A 19,029-nucleotide genomic window follows, 5' to 3' on the forward strand; every position below is an offset into this window, starting at 1 on the left:
ACTGGTAAGTCATGATAAATCTGGAGGTGCTTTTTGCTTGCCTGAGCATAACAAATCCAAATAAAGTAATGTCACACATGAAGCACAGCATGGCAGCAACTCAGGGCAGGTTTGGGGATCCCAGGATTTGCACCGTGTTTCCCACCGAGCTGCGCTGCTCAGTGCGCAGTTGTCAGGTACCAACTATCAGATCTTGGGAACAGGTATCTTCTGGGTGGACGTAAACCGTTACCCTTCTGGCAGGGTGCAAGCAAAAGTAGACACTAATTGTCACCACATTGCCTCCCTGGATCCGGCGAAATAGCAGTTCTCTGGATGTGTGAAGCTAAGACCTCAGACTCCTACGTTATTTCTTGTCACTTCTGCATAGGGAGCACTGCTGGCAGTGAGCACAGAGGACAGCTGCTTCCTTGGCTTCTAAAGGAGAGGAGGATGTGCAACTCGGCATATACCCAGCAGAGTTTTAAATCTCTCTTGCTGCTTTGGCTGCTCTTGGTTGGGTCTTTCTTTTATTGCAAGGGAGAAGAGAGATGTGGGATTTGTTTAGTAAGCAAAGCAAGAAGGTCTTAGGCTACTTTGTGTGCTAACAGTAAAGGTGATTTGTGGTTTCTTGATTGTTACAAACAGAAAATGTTATTAAATAAAAAGATTCTTTGCTTGATGCACAGATAATAAATACAGCCATTTATGATAAAGATAACAGAATATATATTGGTGCTAACGAGATGCAAACTTCTGCCCATAATTAGCTGTTTTGGTGCCATTAAAATGAACACGACTCTATTGCTGATTTCTCTCCTCTGATTCTGCAGAGCACTGAGTTTTCACATTTCTGGTTTGGGGATTTGGTGTCCTTTGGCATCTAGTGAACACCATCACACTGAGTCTAAGTAAACAGCTTTCCATGAATCCTCAGTGTTTTACCAAAAAGAACTGTGTGGGAAAGCCTGTGTTTAATTTCATTCTTTTAATCAATGTCCTGGTCTGAATTGCCTGTTACTGTGTAGCTGTGGACCGTTATTTACTCCACAGTAAATCTCTCTCTTTTCCTCTGACAAAACAACAGGTATTGCATTCCTGCTGCGGAGGAGAACAAACTTGATGATGTGGTACATACCCTGCTGCAAGCCAATGGCACTCCAGGGCTGGAAATGCTTGAAAGTAATGTAATGGTAGGTTAACACTGGGAGAGATACTCCCATTTGAGAACCCAAGGATAATCAGAAGGCTGGTTGTTTGGGGGATTTATTTTGGTTTTGTCTTACACTACAACGATGCAGAGGCTGTTCTTAAAATCTGGCTACTTTCTACTTGCAGTTGTTTACCCACATGGCATTTTTCTAACAAGGCTCACATGTTAAAATAAAAATAAATGTGACAGTGCAATAAATGTCCATTTTTTAATACTGTCCATAATGTATTTAACCTCACAAAGGGAGTGTTCTGTAATCAATTAATCTGCCATGATTGACATTTTATGATGCCAGCATGATTATGAGAAGCCTAATACATCAAACAATTTAAAAATATTTTTTGCTCCCTTGTTTATTTTGTGTATAGCAATTTCCATTTAGTGCATTTAAGTATAAATTTGGGAGCCCACAACAAAAAGCCTCCCTCAGCTATCCATGTTAACATCTCTAACAGAAGTGTAGTAGCAAGGTGGACTCAATGCCAAGTCTGAGAAGATCTAGATGGAAAACCAAGTGGCCTGCATTACTTTCTGTAGTAGTAGGTAGTATTGTTTTGAGGCTTTGTTAGAGATGCTTTAGCAAGTGAAAGTTTAAACTGTTGGTTTCAAAAGAGCTACTTCTGTAATTCTCACTCCAAACACTAAGCTGCAGCATGTGTAGAAGGGAAGAGAGAAAGCGAACAGAGCTGAGCTGTTAGCAGAGCACAGCTTTTCTGCACAAGTAACGTGCAGTACCCAGCAAGGAAGGGGATCTAACTGTAAAAGAAAGTTCTGATTTATTTTTTTTTAATCTTGCTTTTATGTCTTTCTAGATCTCCCCAGAAATCTTGTGTAAGGAGGGGATCAGGGTGCACCGTACTGTACAGCAGAGCGGGCAGTTTGTTGTCTGTTTTCCTGGATCCTTTGTGTCTAAAGTGTGTTGTGGCTATAGTGTTTCTGAAACAGTGCACTTTGCTACCACCCAGTGGACAAGTATGGGTTTTAAAACAGCCAAGGTAAGTTGAGAAAAGGAGTTAAAATGGATTCACGGCCCTGCCATCTAAAACGACAACAAACCAGACATTCCAGGATTGATAGCATTGTGAGACTAGTACAGCTACATATATTTTTGTGGACTATTAAATAAAAAAAAGGAAAAGGTTCTGCAAGGCATAAGGCGATCCAGTGTTTTCGGAAAAGCAACTGAGTTAATAATTGACAGCTATAAACCTCTGTATATTTGAACAATTCAGAAGATTGTTATGCCTGCAGACCAGTTTGTGAGGAAGCTTTTCAGAATCCCTTCAGAGCTAATGATAATATATTGTATTATGCTTACTAATTTTTTTTTAAGTGGTGTTTTCTAGAACCATTAGAATCTCAGGTGCAAATATCTGAATAACTGTGCTTGTTAGCTCCTGTGGTAGGCAGAGTCAGTTAATACAGCTGTATTACTTGTCTTTCTCTGCCCCTTCATTCAGGAAAAGCTGTTGATCAGGGCAATTTCAGGTTTTTTTTCAATTTCAGTGACTTGAAAATCCTTACGTTTGTTGACCAGCCCATCCGATACTAAGATGTATATAAAAATATCTTCCTGTTCCCTTTTCACACAACTAACAGAGGCAGGTTGCCTGCAGAAACAAACAGATGAATTGTCCAGTCATCATGATTTTGGCTACATTTCTGTGTTCTTGGACAAAGAATATATATCACTAATTGTGTTCCCAACCTCCTCAAATACACTATGGGTTACAGATGCTATTTTGGTAGTGTTTTATAGCTAAGCCACTAGTAAATCATCATTTACAGCCTCAGACCAAGTGGTTAGTAAGTAATTAAATGTAATATGTCCACAATTAGGTCTTGGTTCTTTAGGGTTAATGGAATTCTTCCAGCCTGGTTATACTAACAGTATATTAACTTAGTTTGAAATAAAAGGTTATTTTATTACAGATTTATTTTGGGGAAAGGTGGGAATTGTATATTGTATGTAGGTAAAGGAATGAAAATCCTAAGCTAACCTTTTCTGTCTGAAGGTACACAATTATATTAACTCCATATGCTGTATTTATTGCTCTACTGAACACTTGTTTGATATTGTGAAAATGCCACTCCTGTAAGAGACAGAAATCACTATGCAGCAATTAAAAAGCTCTTCTTGGTGCCTCAAATTCTGAAGAACAGTTTCTTTTGATTAATTTTTAAGAGCTTTTCACTGGGTAAATATAAGCTGACTGAAAATCCAGCAGATTCCAATCTATTATAACCTACCTTGGAAACTGAAGTCACAGCTCTCACAAACTTTACAAGAACCACAGTATATGTGTTTATATCAAAACAACTCTGGAAACACCTATTGCATTGTTCTTTTCCTTCTTCTTTTTTCCTTCCTCCTCTTCTTTCCTCAAACTATCCTATGTTCTTCACTCCCCTAAATTTTGGAAATTCTTCCTTGGTTCCTTCCCTTTGACAAGGCACTTTGCCATTTTCAAAGGCTGGCCGGGACTGTGCTTTTCAGAGGTTGTGAGACGTTCTGTGTAATGAGCAAGATTCCCCTTTTGGACTGTTAATGAACTCTCTGACAAACAACTGTACCTTCCTGTCTGTCCATTCGCAACAGCAATACTGACAGTTTTCAGCTGTTTGATACATTAACTTTGTTTTCATTCTGTGATACTGTGACCTGATCTTTTTATAGCAACTCTCTTTATATTACTAAATGATGTTGTTTCATTTCTGTATTGAATGACTGCTCAATCTCCTTTAATATATGGAAAAATGAAATTCTGCATCTGAAATTGCATTGATTTCAGTTCATAAGGAGTTGGGATAATTGCTGGAATAAAAGAGTTTGTATAAAGCCTGTGTAAAGGGACAGACAGGTTTCACCTAAACCATACATGGAATCAGGTTGCTGGCTTTTAAAAAAAACCCCTGAGAGTTCTTGAAATTTTAAACTTAAGGATGAGGAGAAGGTTTACAGTTGTGGTGGAAGAGTTTGTTTTTTGAATGGCAACGGGGTAACTTCATATCCTCAAATAAGGCATTGGGCAAAGTCAGTAAAACTCATTTAGGAAACAGGAAAACAGAATATTGGAGTAAATGAATGCACTCTAGTCTAGAGGTTTGGAAATAAGGAGCAATGTCTGGTTTTAAAGGAGGGCTTTGGTGGTATAGGGCCTACTAGAAACTTGGTGGAAAGAAGAGACTCGGCCACTACCGTTAATACGAGAGGAAGAAGTACATAGGAAAGTTGGAGTTCGTCATCCAGTTGGAGCAGCACTGCTGCACACAGAAGAGAGCTTACAGTCAAATAAGCCAGGTTTAACCCTGTCGTCAGTGACAGAATCTCTGTGCACTGATCTTCTTGTCTTAAATAGGAAAAGCATGGTATTAGCACCGTGCTCCTGACTGCCCAGCCAAGATGCTGGCAGGGGCTTTATATGTATCCCCCCCCACCAAGTTTTAGTTTGGGTGAGGAATGTGCTTTTAAAACGCCACACAGTTACCACTCCTTGGTTCCTATCACAGAGCTGACTTAGCCTGAGCAGACCAGGTTGTTTTCAGATGAAACCAAATGGGAAGAGGCCCTCCAGAAGTGCACCTGATGTCCTCCAAACACTGGTGGTGACATGGCCCCAGAACCTGGCTGGAGTGCTCTGAAGTAAAGCCATTGGCTTTACACACACACGTCCGGTGGGTGTTTGGATCCTCGGCATCAACTGTATCGCTCTGCACATGTGCTGCTCCTGCTTTGCCATCCTGGATGGTGTGTAGACAGAGCCTGTGTCATACTAAAGGAGGTGAGAGAAGCTGCGAAGACAGGATACACGATGATGATAGAAAATGCTGGCATCATCCCCCTAGCTAGGATAGTGGGATGACAGAACCAAAATGGCTTCAGGGAGCAGCTGGTCAGGAAACCCGCACAAGAACTGTCGTCTCACTTCTCAGTAATGGTGGAGCCCAGTTCGAAACATCGTTATGAAGGAGCTGCACTGTGATGGTGAGCAGAGATTAAGAACCTTGAAAGAGCAGTAAAAAGCAAAATATCCACTACTGTGGTGTTTCATTTCAAAAGACAGCCTCGCATAAAAACAAGAAAGCTTGTTAAATTGAGAATGCAGAAAGAAGGGTTAAGTGTTTGCGTGCAGCATAGAAATTGTTTAAAGATGCCATGTTAGAGGCTCACAACACATGCACACTGCCTAGCAAAAGAAAAATTTCAAAAGGCAAACCCCCACTAAACTTGGCATGGCTAAACACCAGGAGAAAGGAGTGTTTGAAATGAGACCAAAAAATCCCTTTTGTGGCCAGAAGAAGAAAATGCAAATAAAACAACCACTCTAGCAAGACGCATGTAAACACACACAAATGCAGACCAGAAAGAGATTTTGAAGAACAACTTCCTAAAGGCCAAAAGAAAAAATGAATGTAGAAAAGAATGAGATGAGGGCAATCAACTTGGCTTTTGTAGTGAGGTCATGGCCCCCAGGCCTTGAAACTTTTGGAAGGATGTACAGACGAGAGTTGCAGTTGATGGGAGTCTGTGAGCATTTCTGGAAGACTTTTGGCGAGGATCCTCAGAAAAGGCTCTTAAAGAAATTAAGCTGCCATGGGTTGAGAGGAGAGGTTCATGCACTGAAAAATAACTGATTTAAAGAGAAGCAGAGGATGGGAACACATGGTCAGTTTTTATCATGGAGGGAGGTCTCTTTCTGCACTCCTCAGGAATTTGTACTAAGACCAGTACAGTTCAACGTATCCGTAAATAGTCTAGAAAGGAAAGTGAATAGCAAAACTAAGCCTTTATACTGAGGCTGTTTATGGTAATGACAGCAAAAATTAAAGCTATGGGGTGTTACAGAAAGTTTTCATGATACTGAGTGATCTGAGTAAGAAAATGAGTTGATAAATTTTAAATGATTTGGGAGTAAAATATAATCCTAGTTTGACAGACACAGTGATGCGCTCTGAATGAGCTCTTGCTCCTGAGAAAAGGGGTCTTTGCATTCCTATGGAGCTGCCAGCCAAGTGCTCTGGAGAGATTTAAATCTTGGGTGTAGACCTTGGATGTTAGGAATTGCAAGGAGAGAACAGAGAACAAAGCAGAAGCATCACTATGGCACTGTGTACACTCTTGCTATGGCCATGGCTTGAATACTTGAGCAATTCTGAATCTCTTAATTGCAACAGGAATATAGAGGAACTAGAAAAAGCACTGTGGAGACTGATGATCAGAGGTATGAATTAGCTTCTGTATTAAATATAAGAGGACTACTCAGCCTGGAAAATTGATGACTGAGACATGTATACGATAGTAAGACCAGATCACAAGTGGCAGGGCGATGAAAATTGTGATATGAATATTAGTGCTCTTTCATAACATTGAAAAATATGTCATTAAAAGAAATGATTAGGCAGCAGGTCAAAAGCACACACAGTGCTGTATCTGTATATTTCAGTACTGTATGAAAAAGGTGAATCAGAAATTCATATAAATGCACAGATCCAGTGAGTTGTGCTGAACACAGCACAGACCCGTCTCAGGCTCAGGAGATCCCTGAGCAGCCAGCCAGCAGGAGCGTACCTTGCTTTTTTTTCCTCCGGCACTGTGGCCTTTTATCCTGGCTGTGTGTGTTGCTTTGGTCTGGGCTTTTGGTCTGGCTTGGAGTAGCTGTTCATATGCAGCCTCGGACAATACCCTATGCAAATCTAGCATGCCACAAAACTTATCATACCACTCCTAAAAGCGCAGCAGTTCTGGGGACCCCAGGGAGGCTCTGGCAGAACCTTCTGAAGAACACTTTTCTTACCTGTGACTCTCTTTTGAATGCTTTTTTGGTCACCAAAGGTTACTAATCCATTTTATGAGATGTATATTAGTTATCACTTCAATGCATGCAATCTGTGCTATTAAAAATTATTAATTTTATGATATATTGGTTCTGATAAAAGAAATACCAAGAGCATGTAATAAGGGCTATAAAACAGAGTGAAAAAAATTTAAGGTTAAAGATAACTTCATTTTTGTGATAAGTAGGTATTTGCAGGGCTTAACTCCTAACTGAAGTGGCACCTTCACATTATGCTCCAGTGTTGGCATCAGTTGAAACTTCTCAGACATTGTATAAAACAAAACGTACCTCTTTAGACACTGGGAAAACTTTTAGATTTTTCCCAACTGCAGAGTAAATCAAGGAATTTTCCTACATAAGAGCTATCAAAAGGGTTAAAGCTACCAAAATCTCTCAGTTTGTATTGACAGGAATGAAAGATGCAGCTTTAAAAGCTTACACGACAGGGAGGTGGGAGCTGGTAACAGGCAAAACTAAGCAGAACTGAAAGCCTCTTTTGCCTGTTGTCTCTTTTCCCTGATATCTGCCTGTTTTGCTGATTGTTGTCTTTAATTCTTAAGCACCAATTGTATCTTTGGTGCTGTAAAAGATGCAAAATCATAGCAGCCCTGGGCTTCAAGCCAGTCAGAAGACTAGATCTTAATGGATGGCTGAGAGTGCAAATAGTGTGAGTGACTGGGTTACTCCTCTTGGCCTCCACAGGAAAAGAATTCTTAGGGAGGGAATTCTGAGGTGTTTGTTGGTTCCTCCGCTTCAGTGAACTGCATGCTAACCTATGTCTGGGCATCCTTCTTCTTTTAATTTTTCTCATTTTCTTCACATTTATCCTATTCTTGTTTTTTCCACTGATGAAGTTTAATTTTCTTTTATGAAAAAAGTGTATACCTGAAATGTGGTGACACCAGAATACTTGCATTTGGGTTCACTCTCTTTGTATATGCAGACTTTTCTCTGCATTAAATTTCACAGTAAAGCATATTAGAAGATAGCATACAGTTTGATTTCTTATCGATCAACGTGGCATTGGTTCACCTAAAGCACGTGCAGAAAATCTTCTTAGTCCTTTCAACAGAAAGACCCAATGCAGCAAAGCACTTGAGAACCTGGCTTTCCACTGAAAAGATCAATTATAAGTTTATTTCAGTATGAAGTTAGGTGCTGGATGTAAGTTAGGAACATAAATACTTCAATTTGGACTATAGAAAGCTCGTACTTTTGGTTGTTCTAAAAGGCTGCTTTTTGCTACATTGAATTCATTCTGGGTAACTTCTTATTTTCAAATTTGCTCAAGAACTAATTCGGCAATTTCTGTCCCAGGAAATGAAGAGACGACGTATAGCCAAACCATTTTCTATGGAAAAGTTGCTCTATCAGATTGCAACAGCAGAAGCAAAAAAGGAAAACGGACCGACTCTGAGTACGATATCATCACTTCTTGGAGAGCTCAGGTAACGAATTGGGGGCCTGTCATACCTATTTTGTTTTCATTGACAGACTCCAGAGGTGGATGATGTAAGTAACCCTTTCAGACGCGTGTCTTTCACCCGCTTAACCAAGCAAAAGCCCAGCAAACATACTTGAAGACAGCCACATGTGGAAGAAGCAGTTTCCTTGGCTGTATCTGATGTGAGAGTGCCCGTGGTTAGGATGTCTTACTCTAAGAATTCCCTACTTTGGGCACCATCAAAGAATTAAAACTAGTTTGCCTTGGGCTTTTATTTTGTTGATTCTTGGTGCAGAGAGTCAAGATTTCCTGATGTGTTAGGTGAGCTACGTGGTGCCAAGTGGTTAGATACTTTTCTTCAGTTTTTCAGCCTCTTGGCATCAGTAGCCACTGTCAATCCATGCCTGTAATGGGTTTTGCACCAGGAACCCTTGTCTTCAGCATCAAGATTGTTGCACTACAGCTGTAGAAGGTGCTTTGCATAGTGGAAAGTTGTCTTGATTTAAACCACTGAGCTTGTGCATGGGTGCTAATGCATCTTGCTTTAGAACTTGAACATTTTAAAGAAAAAAAACTCCACACTCCTTTTTCTCCCCAGTATTAGGGAAACATGTTTAGGGTTTCTCTTAAGATAGGTATAAAAAAAAAAAAAAGGAAAATATAATGTTGCCTGGCTTCCTGTGTAATGATCTTTTCTTTTGTTCCCTACCATGTAGTTGCTACCTATCTTTCAAGTTTGTGACAACTGGTACTCGAGATGTCAAGAAAGTTTTGATGAATGGAATCTACAAACTGTATTTAACTAACTAGCATGTTCATTTGGAAAATTTCCAGTGACATAATGAAGGGGAAAACAGCCCATGTGTTGTTTTAGTGTTCAGAAAGAAATACAAAGAGGTGTGCTGACTGCTTTACCTGCAGCTGGTTCCCCTGTGGGAATAATCACTTCCAAGTGCTTTTTTTTTTCCTTGAAGAGGAAAAGTCTGCAAGTGCGAAACGTGAAACAGAAATGTTGGTGCTTGCTGTTAGACCATCACATCGACCTCTATCAGAGTGGTTCTCAAACTTGTTCTTATGCTTAGGTTGGAATTCTCTGGAGGATATCGGTCCTTCCTGTGGCTGCTTATGTAAAACAAAATCCCAAACAGCAAAACCTGAAAAAAAACTACCAAAGTGGAACACTATGCCATATTTTTTCCCTTTGTTTTGTGTTGCTTGTTTGTTCTGTGTATTTTGCTGCCGCCTCTCCTGATCTGCCTTGGTTGCTCAGTTTGCCCATGCCATTTGCTTAGCTTGGCTCTCCACCCCTCTTCAGCTGTGTCTGGTGGTGAGCTTTTTTATTCTTCCCTTCCATCTGCTCAGCTCACTCCACACTTGCTGTCTTCCACTCAGCTCCAACCCGACCTGCTTTCCTAATGCTGTATAGTTCAGCATAGGGAAGTACTGTCCACCTTGCACACACCGTGGGTGAAGGGTGGCCGGAGGGCTTGGTCTTTATTCTTAATTGACATCTCCTTCTTTTTCCCCTGGGTGTACAGCAAGATCTTCGTCTTTTGGCACAATCACTTGCCCTGCACCCCCTTTCCTGCCTGAAGCACCTCATGGCAGCAGGTCCTTGGTTCATCTCTGCCTCCTGATGAAGGTGGCTATGTTACTGCTGACAGCAACGGCTCCTCTTCCTCAAGGTGGCTTTTGGCAACTTCAGGAATGACAGTCGTGTTAGCCACACCTCCCGACTCTCCACATGGCCCCGAGCAACCATCGACCTCCAGGAAGTACTCGGCAGTCCCCAGTTCTCTGTGGAGCAGTTTGAGAACCACTGGCTTGATACAGTGGTCGCTGTTAGAATCCGGAGAGGATAGCTTTTGCATTTAGGCAGCGTTTCTGCGGTGCTGGCTGTCTCTCACCATGCGTAGGCAATGGCACCAACCTCCAACAACACTCAGGGCTTTGCTGTGTGGAGCTAAGGTTTCAGTGACGATTGTGGTAAAAGGGTGATTGTACATGGCTTTGTGGTGGTACGAGGCGATGCCGATCTCTAATTGCATAAAACATTCACAGGGACACGGAGCTGAGGCAGCGGCGGCAGCTTTACGAGGCAGGTCTCCATTCTTCAGCGCGCTATGGCAGCCACGACAGCAGCAGCACGGGGATGGATGGAAAGAAAAAGCCTCGAAAGTGGTTGCAGTTAGAAACGTCAGAGAGGAGATGTCAGATTTGTCAGCACCTGTGCTATCTTTCCATGGTGAGTAAAATCCTTTGCCACTGCTGGGGTACTGTCCCCCGGGTTCTAGCCTACTGTAACGGACCAGAAGTATTCGAGGGGCAGCACATGACTGCAGAGTCATCTCACACCCTCCACACAGGACACAGAGATGTCGATTCGGTTTGTGTCAGAACATTTATTGCCTTGGGCAGCGGTGACAGAAGACAACAGTTGGTGTCAAGCTACCTTCCCTCCCGCTCTGAGGAAGGGATAAACTAGTCACTCAGCTGCTCTCAGACACCCATGAGCATGTCTGCATTGCACTAGGAGGGGTAGCAAAGATACCTGCAGGTTGCCAGTAGTAGTAAGTCATGGAAAAACAGTTCTTGGGATGAGCTAGCAACTCGAATACGTGCCCCGAGTCTCAGGCATGCAGCTACAACCCGTGCTGCGACAATTTCCCTGCAAGCCAAATTGCAGGGTAGATGTATCCTATCTGTCAAGCTAAGCTGCTGTTTGCCAACCTGTCTGTTCAAAAATACAAGTCATGCCATAAACTTTCTCTCTTTTTAGAAGTAATTACCTACTGGCTTTTGAAGGTGTGCTAACCACTGTGGTGACACTTTCAGGTTTTTGGCTGTGTGCAGAACACCCAGAAATACATCAATTTCATTAAAGATACTAAAAGCCCCTCCCACCACCTTACGTACCAAGATCAGATATTTAACTAAACATAATACAGTGCGTGTGAGTCCGTGTTCGGTCCTTTTTTCTGTCATCTTTTGGGTTTTTTTGGTTATAAATGTTAGGTTTTTGATGGAAATACATTGTAACCGTTAAATGATCAGATGTAGCTGTTTCCCTCCCTCTCCCTGTGATAGAACATGCTCAGTTTATACATGTCCGCAGACCGCTGCTTAAGCAGCACTAGTTTGAAGTAACTCCAAAATGAGTTTATTTTAAAAACCAACCAACGGAAACCTCTTAATTCTGGTCCATTTGCTCTGGAACAAGTGTAATTGAGGGAGGGATTTTTCCTTGTCACTCTTAACAGTGGTAAGGGACAAAAAGTCAACTTGGTTGTCAGATTCCAAGCTGAAATGTGTAGGCTTGGCAGGTAGCCAGCCAAGCAAATGTGACCTCTGCTGAATGAGATGGTAGCTGAGGAATCCTGTGGCTAAGCTTCTGATTTTATCCTTATTCAAGACAGCATTTAAAGTAACAGGAAATGGCTGCCTTCAAGAAAGCTTTAGGCTACATATTAGATACCAATAAAGCTTTATGCATGTATCATTATTTGGATTTGGCCTGCATTACTGTTGGTGGGTTTTTTTAAAAATCGCATGTATTTGCCAACATTAGCATTCAAAAAGGGATATGTACTTTCTTCTTACACATTCTGAATAATTTCACAATGTGTAATGCTTCTTGTTTATGCCTCCTTCTACTAACTTGTAGTAAAATACAGGTTTAATTCAGACAATAATTCAATACTGTGTGCATAACACGGCTACAGTTTGGAGCTTACTGCACTTCTTCCCCCTCCCCCCCTGCATTTTTATATAGGTTGTACAGGAGAATGAAAACGTTGTCTTCTGCTTGGAGTGTGCCCTGCGGCATGTGGAAAAACAGAAGTCTTGTCGGGGACTGAAAATGATGTACCGTTACGATGAGGTCTGTACGATATAGCTTTGTGATGCTGGTGAGCTTTGATACCGAAAACTTGGGAGTAGACTTAACTCTGCCTTTGTCCTACCAAGACCTCAGGAGACCGCTTGGGGGTTTTTTTGGTGTGGGAAGAAAGTGCTTTATTATGATCTAAGTAAAAGAAAGAGTGGGAAACATGATTACAAAGATGAAACCTGAAGCATGAACTGCATGAATATGCGTTACAGAACAGAGAAGCCATTTAATGCTTTGGGATGCTGTAGAACAGGAGGCTGTGCTTTGACTGGATAATTTATGGTAACTTCTGTAACTTTAGGATAACCTCTCTGTTGATAACTGAAAGTTCACACTGACTTGGCCTGAACCTTCTTTTAAAGCAAACTCGTAGAGTACTTGTAGATGAGATGTCAAGCAATGGCTTCAAGCAAATGTGATGATGAATCATCACAGAACTCAAGTTGGTGATTTAGGACAGTGCCTGGGTTCTGGGCTAACGCTACGGTGCAGGACAGTCAGGCAGTGGCTCTTTACCTGCCCAGTTAGTGCCACTTCTCCCTTGTGAGTGAGGGGACGGGTGGGGAATAGAGGGGGGGAGCATTTTACTGTTAGCCCAAACTGGGTAGTGAAGCAGTGGGAAAAATTACTAAACCAGCTCTTAAAGATCAGTGTTGGGACAAGTAGCCTTTTGAGACGAGCTTCTCAGCAGTTTCTGATGCATGCACATAGAGGTTCGGGGAAAAACCCAAAGGGGTCAAGTAGGTCTGAGGAAAATCATGCCCTTACGGCTTCATTTTTAATTGTTCTGGTATCAGGTACTGTAGGTATGAACAAGCACAACCTATGAAACCAGGACAACAATGAAATTGCCTTTGTAATGTGATAAATACTGAAAAGTTTCAGGAAGTTATTCAGAAATTTTAATGTATTTCTCTTATTCCTGAGATTACTCGGTCCTATGTTTTCACAGATTCTATTGAATTCTGTTGAGGTTTTCAAAGCCACACTTTCCAGCAGAATCCCTTACCATAATTACTTTGCTAGGTTTTATAATGACAAAGAGATATTTTAGGCTGTGCTGGGAAAGGCAAGAAAACCTCTCCTCCAGCACTGGATGATGATGATGATTATTATTTTTTTCAAACATAAAAAAACTCTCACAAAATTTCTACACTTCTGAAAGATACTAACTGCATGCCTGGCTATTATTACAGCATTTTTTTTTGAGGGCTGTGAATGGGGACAGAGATAACCTGCATGTCAAATGCCACTTGTTAAACCTATTTACCTGTTAGGTAGACTTAATTAAGAAGCTGTTCCAACTTTGCACAAAAATAACTTCTCAACATTCTCACTAGGATGAGACAGACAGTTCAGAAAAATCTTCCCCCCGCCCAAACTTCAGCAAATCCCTGAATGCAGTGGAATTAGGAGTGGCAGTGTAGCCAAGACACTTTGATGTGCAGTTCAAGGACTCCTGTTTCCTGCTGATCACAGTGCCACGGACCTGTAGCCCTTTTTCTGCGTGGCAGCAAGCCGGCATTCTTTATGCACAGGCTCAGAGCACCTGGACACCCAGAGATCCTAAAAACAAAAGTAGCATCCTGTAACCAGTGACAACAATGTCACAAGGAAAAAGTGGAATCTTTTTCTTAAATTTTAAAGAACTGTTTCGTAAATAGTAAATTACATGCTGTGTTACTATGGATTTAATTTTATGCCATTTATAACTTTGTTCAGCAGTGGGTTTTAAATTGTATCTGAAGAACATTTCTGACCCTAGGGAAGTAACTTTGCAGCCCAGCTGTTCTATTCTTGCTTAGTGGTCAGAGCTCAGACATTTCTAGTTCTGCTGATTACTGTCTTTTCATTTCGGGGGGGGGGGGGGGGGGGAAGCTTCAGTGAGGGCACTACTACACAGTAATTTTTATACAACTCCTGGCTGTGAATAAGGAGTATATGAACCAAGTTTCTGCACAGTTTCCAAATATATAGATTGTTTTCCCTCTGTTGAGTTAAAAAGGCAGCACTACCTCTCTGTCCATCAGAAGTGTCTGGAGAAGGAGCAGATGCTAATTTGTGTTTTGTTTTTTCCACTTCTTGAACAGGAACAAATAATCAGTCTAGTCAATCAAATCTGTGGAAAAGTATCTGGTAAAAATGGCAGCATTGAGAACTGTATCAGCAAGCCTACACCAAAAAGAGGACCTCGTAAGAGAGCAACAGTAGACGTGCCATCATCTAGGCTTTCATCCTCCAGTTCATCCAAAAGTGCTTCAAGTTAATCCTGAAGATGCCAACACTCTCATTTTGTCAATTTATATATATTTTTTGTAATTATTATACCATAGTTTGGAGTACTTGCTGTAGAATACAAGCTGTCTTTGCACTAGCTCTAAAGAAGATTTTCTTCTGGTTTTAGAGAACTAATTTTGTTTTAGCATTAAACTGTTGAATTTTTTTTTGTACTTAGAATAGATAGATACAGCAGTCTGATTTTTTTAAACTGCCGTATGTTCACTGTTTTAAAACCGGCAAGGGGCTGATAAAATATTAATTTGTATTGTCCCTATGGCTGAAAAAATAAAAAGCCTTTTTGGTAACTGTGAAAAAAGGCTTTTAACCCATTTTTTGAATAGGTTAAAGTTTGATGTGTTTTATAATTTGTTCTCCAGTCATGTGAGCAGATTTTTCTAGAGAGAAAAGGGATAGGAGACAAAAACTTGAAAGAAATTGCTTTACTTTGGATGTCTTTTATTCTGTCACAGCAAGATGAGTTTTGTAATTTTTTAAATTGGAGAATACACACTTTCTTTGGGAGGTTATGGCAGCTGAAGATGGACTTTGTTTCCTAACTGTAGGCAAAAGGAGGAGATTTGGAGTATGTTCTCTTTTACCAGCACATCACTATGCATCTGTTTTGAGGGGGAAAAATAAAAATTAAAAAAAAAAAAAAAAAGGAGGAAAAAAGACTGCCTGCCTTGAGGAGTCACGTGAGGGAAAACTGTGCCTGATTTCATTAGGAAATCCATTCTGTTATTTTTTGGTGCTGTTGGCTACTTTATCAAAAACCCTTCAATAGCATCCTTTAACAAAAAAAAAAAAAAAGAAAAAAAAGAAAAAAGTGATTGAAGCCATAAGTGCTTCTTTTGTCATAGACGTGCAATCTTTCTAACATTCCATTTCCATTCCACTGCTGTTTTTCACACCTTTACACAGTCAAGCATTAATTTTTGTTTTGAATTTGTTTCATTATATGATCACATTTAGAGCCACTAGCAGGTCTGCATATTTCTTTTGAATGTGAAAATGCATTTGCTTTCATCTTGTCTATTTTTTCTCTTCATGTTGTAACAAAAAAAAAGAAAATCACACCTTTTGTACATATGCCTGTAAATTTTTTTAAATACTTGAGCCTTTTCTTGGGGTGGGGGGAGGGATGGTGAAGAGACAAGATGAAGAAAAGCCTTACGTTTCACTTTCTTCATCGGTTGGATTGGATGCTTACAGGGTTTTTCTTGTAACATTTATAAGTGCTGCTTACATCACTGAACAACAACAAAAAATAATAATGGAGTAGCTGTTGCCCTTTTCTGGTTGTGTGTACAGTATGTGTGGAATAAAAAAGGGAAAATGTTTTCACAAACTGTTTTGTTTCGTAATTGAATTCAACAATACCGTAGCTACCCATATTGCACTGAGCTTGCCAGTGGTGACTGTCAGGAAAGTCCTATAATACAATTTGTTGGTTGTTGTTGCAGAAGACTGAACTGTTTTGGAATATTTAACAATAACATAAACAGAGTCAAGTGTTTTCAAATGTGGTTGTCTGGTTTTTATGGCCTTGCTGTGTACTTTTCCCTCTTGACAGTAAACTTCTGACTATGGCTTACAGTTTGACATTTAATTTATTAGCGCTGCTCTGCTCTCTTTCCTTGTAAGGAAAGACTTCATGTTGTTTATTGCCAGTTTTTTGTTTACTTTCCAGGTTTGTACTACGAGGTTTAATAAAAAAAACAAAACTTTTTTTGACATTTTGTCTGTCTTCTGAAAAGTGAGTAAAGTAAGCTCCTTCGAGAAAAATTTCTTTCAACAGATGCCTCGTTAAATAGTAAATATCTAATTGTAGGTAGTGAGCTTCTAGCTTTCATGTCCCAGAGAGGGGTCAGGAAACACTCTGTCAGGTAACAGGAGATGATAGAGTGAATCCTTAAGGAAAGTGGCTGCTTCCCAGCTGGCAAGCAGCAGGATGCGCCTCACTGCCAACCGTTGGCTTTGTCAGGGCAGGTCTTTGGAAGGGATCTACATCACAGCTTGTCCTTTTACTTACGCTGTTTCCGATTACATTCCTTCCCTCCGTGCATGAAGAGCAGGAGCCAGGAGCCGTCTCAAAGGAGAGCAGATCCCTGCAAATAGAGTGTGAGACTTGACAAGAAACAGGTATTAGACATGTTCAGACCTTCATTTTAGAAAAACAACTGCAGAAAAAAATGGCAGTAAGATGATGATGACTGTAAGTCCTAAGGCTTATAAAATGTACACACTTCATTTATAATTCATTCAGGTTTATTTCCCTCAAATTGCTGGCTTGCATCAGTGTAGTCAAACAGATGTTACCATGGAAAAGTAAATTACACTGGTGCTCAGGATAAATAACCTTTTTTTTTTCTTCCCCTGATTCCTGAATTAGTCTCCTCTGTTCACTGTCATGGATAAAATATTTGGGTAATCAAGTAAAAGACATGGTTGGGATAGAAATACTTTATTTTATCTCGAAAGAGGAGTACGTTTATACAATGCTAAGATATCTGCTCCACGAGGAGTGTAACATTTCAATAGGCATCTCCTCCTTTTCAGTTTTTTTTTTTTCCTTAACACCTATGATAACTAAGTTGGTCCTGAACAGGAAGTGTGAGAGAGTAGACACTGCTGCATTAGTAGACCAAGGCAGTAGGCAGACAGTAGGTAGTAAAGAGTAGAAAATAACTTTTCATTTTGGTTTGGATCCTAAATCTTCAGTTGCTGCAGCTGAAAACATGCAAGGAACAATTTGGGTTCAGTATTACACATCAAGTCTAAGTATTTCCCATCAGCCATTTAAAGGTTAGTGGTCAAAGTAACTTGTATTTTTCCCCTTTAATTCTCTTATACATAGTATATACAACAGTTTTACTGCTCCCCTGAGCCCCAAGACTACTGTTAAAGTGTGTGTGCTTTAGGCATTTTTTTTTTTTAAAAACCAACCTCCACATGACTGGCAATATTGTAAAAAGGCGGTATTACTAAGTAAAAAGATCTGGCTGTTATGCTTGGTTAGCAAACTGTTACACAGGCAAGCTCTTCATTCACTTGTTCATTCATTCAGAAGTCATTCTTAAAGGATATGGTTTTAAGATTCAAATAGTTTGAGAGTCACTTTCATCACTAACATCTGAAGCACCCTTTCTTTCAGTTACAGCAGCAAGAGCAGTGTCCACTTGAACTTCCTCTTCATCAGACTGAATAACTGGAGACTCTCCTTCACTTGCATCTTGGCTGGCAGATTCGGTACAGGTTGATGACAGTGAAGACAGTTTCTGTCGTAATTCAGACTGGCTCGGAACCTGAAGACTTATCTCATTCACGTAGGTGTTGGAGTCGGGCCCTTATAGTTGGGAAAAGAACAACAACAAAAATCAGCTGTGGCTCAGCAAGTGGATTGAGAAGTCAGTATATTAACTAACTGACCTTAACACTGGTTAATGAGTTGCATTCAGGCTGGTTTGCTTCTTTTGCAAAGCACCGTTAAAAAACCCTCCCAAAACTCAAAGCTGCCTTTCGGCTTTCCTGAAGTTGATTTCAAATATGGGCCACAGGCTGGTTTTAATCTGTTTCTGATGGTGTGTATGTCTCTCGCTCATTCTAGAATTGCTAATGCTTGACATCAAGTAAGCCAAGATGGCAGGAGTATTCAGTTCTGACTGTTCAGAGATGTCACTGATGTCCAGTTCACCTGTTGCCCAAGACCACTTAATCCTCCTAACTCTGACTTCGATCAAGTCCATTCAGACTTCAGCATGTGCTGAGAATTGTCACCAATAGGAAAATCCTCCAGACAAACTGTCCCACTGAACAACACGTATAAAGCTGGGTGAAATTGGAAAAAAAAAAATAGCTAGGAGACAGGCCATAGTAGTAATCTCTGGCTTTGACTAAAAATTAAGATGCAGAAGCAAAACAAGTTCTTGCCCACAGTATGAAAGCATTCCTTTGGTGAAGCCATATCATAGTACAAGTGCACAGGAATGGGATTTTAAGACTATACTTCCTCCATACTCTGTGCAAAAAAAACTTATAAGCAAGTTCAGTGTAATGGTGTTTGCTTGCAGTTTGCAAGTTCAGATTTCAAAATTATCTTAGATCCCTTTCTCTAGACACTTCCTGGCAGTAAATAAGAAGTTAAAATAGGGGAACATCTGAACGTTCTTTCTATGTGATCTGCCAAATCCCCTTCTTCCTTCTCTACCTAACAAGTGTTCCTCCACAGTCAGGGCATCCAGCTTCAGCACTGAGTAACCTTAGTGAGAAAACACTTTAAAATCCTGTGGGATTTTATAAAAAAATGTTTCAGGAGGGTTGGATGGAAACGAGCTGATCACTGCACTTTACCTCTGCTATGGCAGTTTGCAGAGCCATTCAAACTACT

The 19,029-nt window shown here is 40.5% G+C and overlaps 2 protein-coding genes across 12 annotated transcripts in view; one reads left to right on the forward strand and one right to left on the reverse strand.

The window, feature by feature from the left end:
- The window catches only part of JARID2 (jumonji and AT-rich interaction domain containing 2), a 225,224-nt gene extending 208,851 nt beyond the window's left edge, over positions 1-16,373 (forward strand). For 7 of the 8 annotated variants that reach the window (XM_074871264.1, XM_074871234.1, XM_074871223.1 and 4 more), the window contains 6 exons: positions 1,067-1,172; positions 2,005-2,187; positions 8,347-8,477; positions 10,535-10,718; positions 12,246-12,353; positions 14,453-16,373. In XM_074871264.1, the coding sequence (XP_074727365.1) occupies positions 1,067-1,172; positions 2,005-2,187; positions 8,347-8,477; positions 10,535-10,718; positions 12,246-12,353; positions 14,453-14,629 (889 nt within the window). In that variant the 3' untranslated portion in view covers positions 14,630-16,373. Of the gene's footprint in view, positions 1-1,066; positions 1,173-2,004; positions 2,188-8,346; positions 10,719-12,245; positions 12,355-14,452 lie in introns of those variants that run through there. The other variant, XR_012629258.1, reaches the window with a different exon arrangement.
- A 717-nt stretch (positions 16,374-17,090) lies between these two features.
- DTNBP1 (dystrobrevin binding protein 1) overlaps positions 17,091-19,029 on the reverse strand; it is a 70,106-nt gene continuing 68,167 nt past the window's right edge. For all 4 annotated transcript variants that reach the window (XM_074871293.1, XM_074871320.1, XM_074871302.1 and 1 more), the window contains exon 10: positions 17,091-17,988. In XM_074871293.1, coding sequence (XP_074727394.1) covers positions 17,741-17,988 — 248 coding nt within the window. In that variant the 3' untranslated portion in view covers positions 17,091-17,740. The remainder of the gene's footprint in view (positions 17,989-19,029) is intronic.

The sequence above is a fragment of the Strix uralensis genome, chromosome 1, assembly GCF_047716275.1.
Source record: "Strix uralensis isolate ZFMK-TIS-50842 chromosome 1, bStrUra1, whole genome shotgun sequence".
Lineage (NCBI taxonomy): Eukaryota > Metazoa > Chordata > Aves > Strigiformes > Strigidae > Strix > Strix uralensis.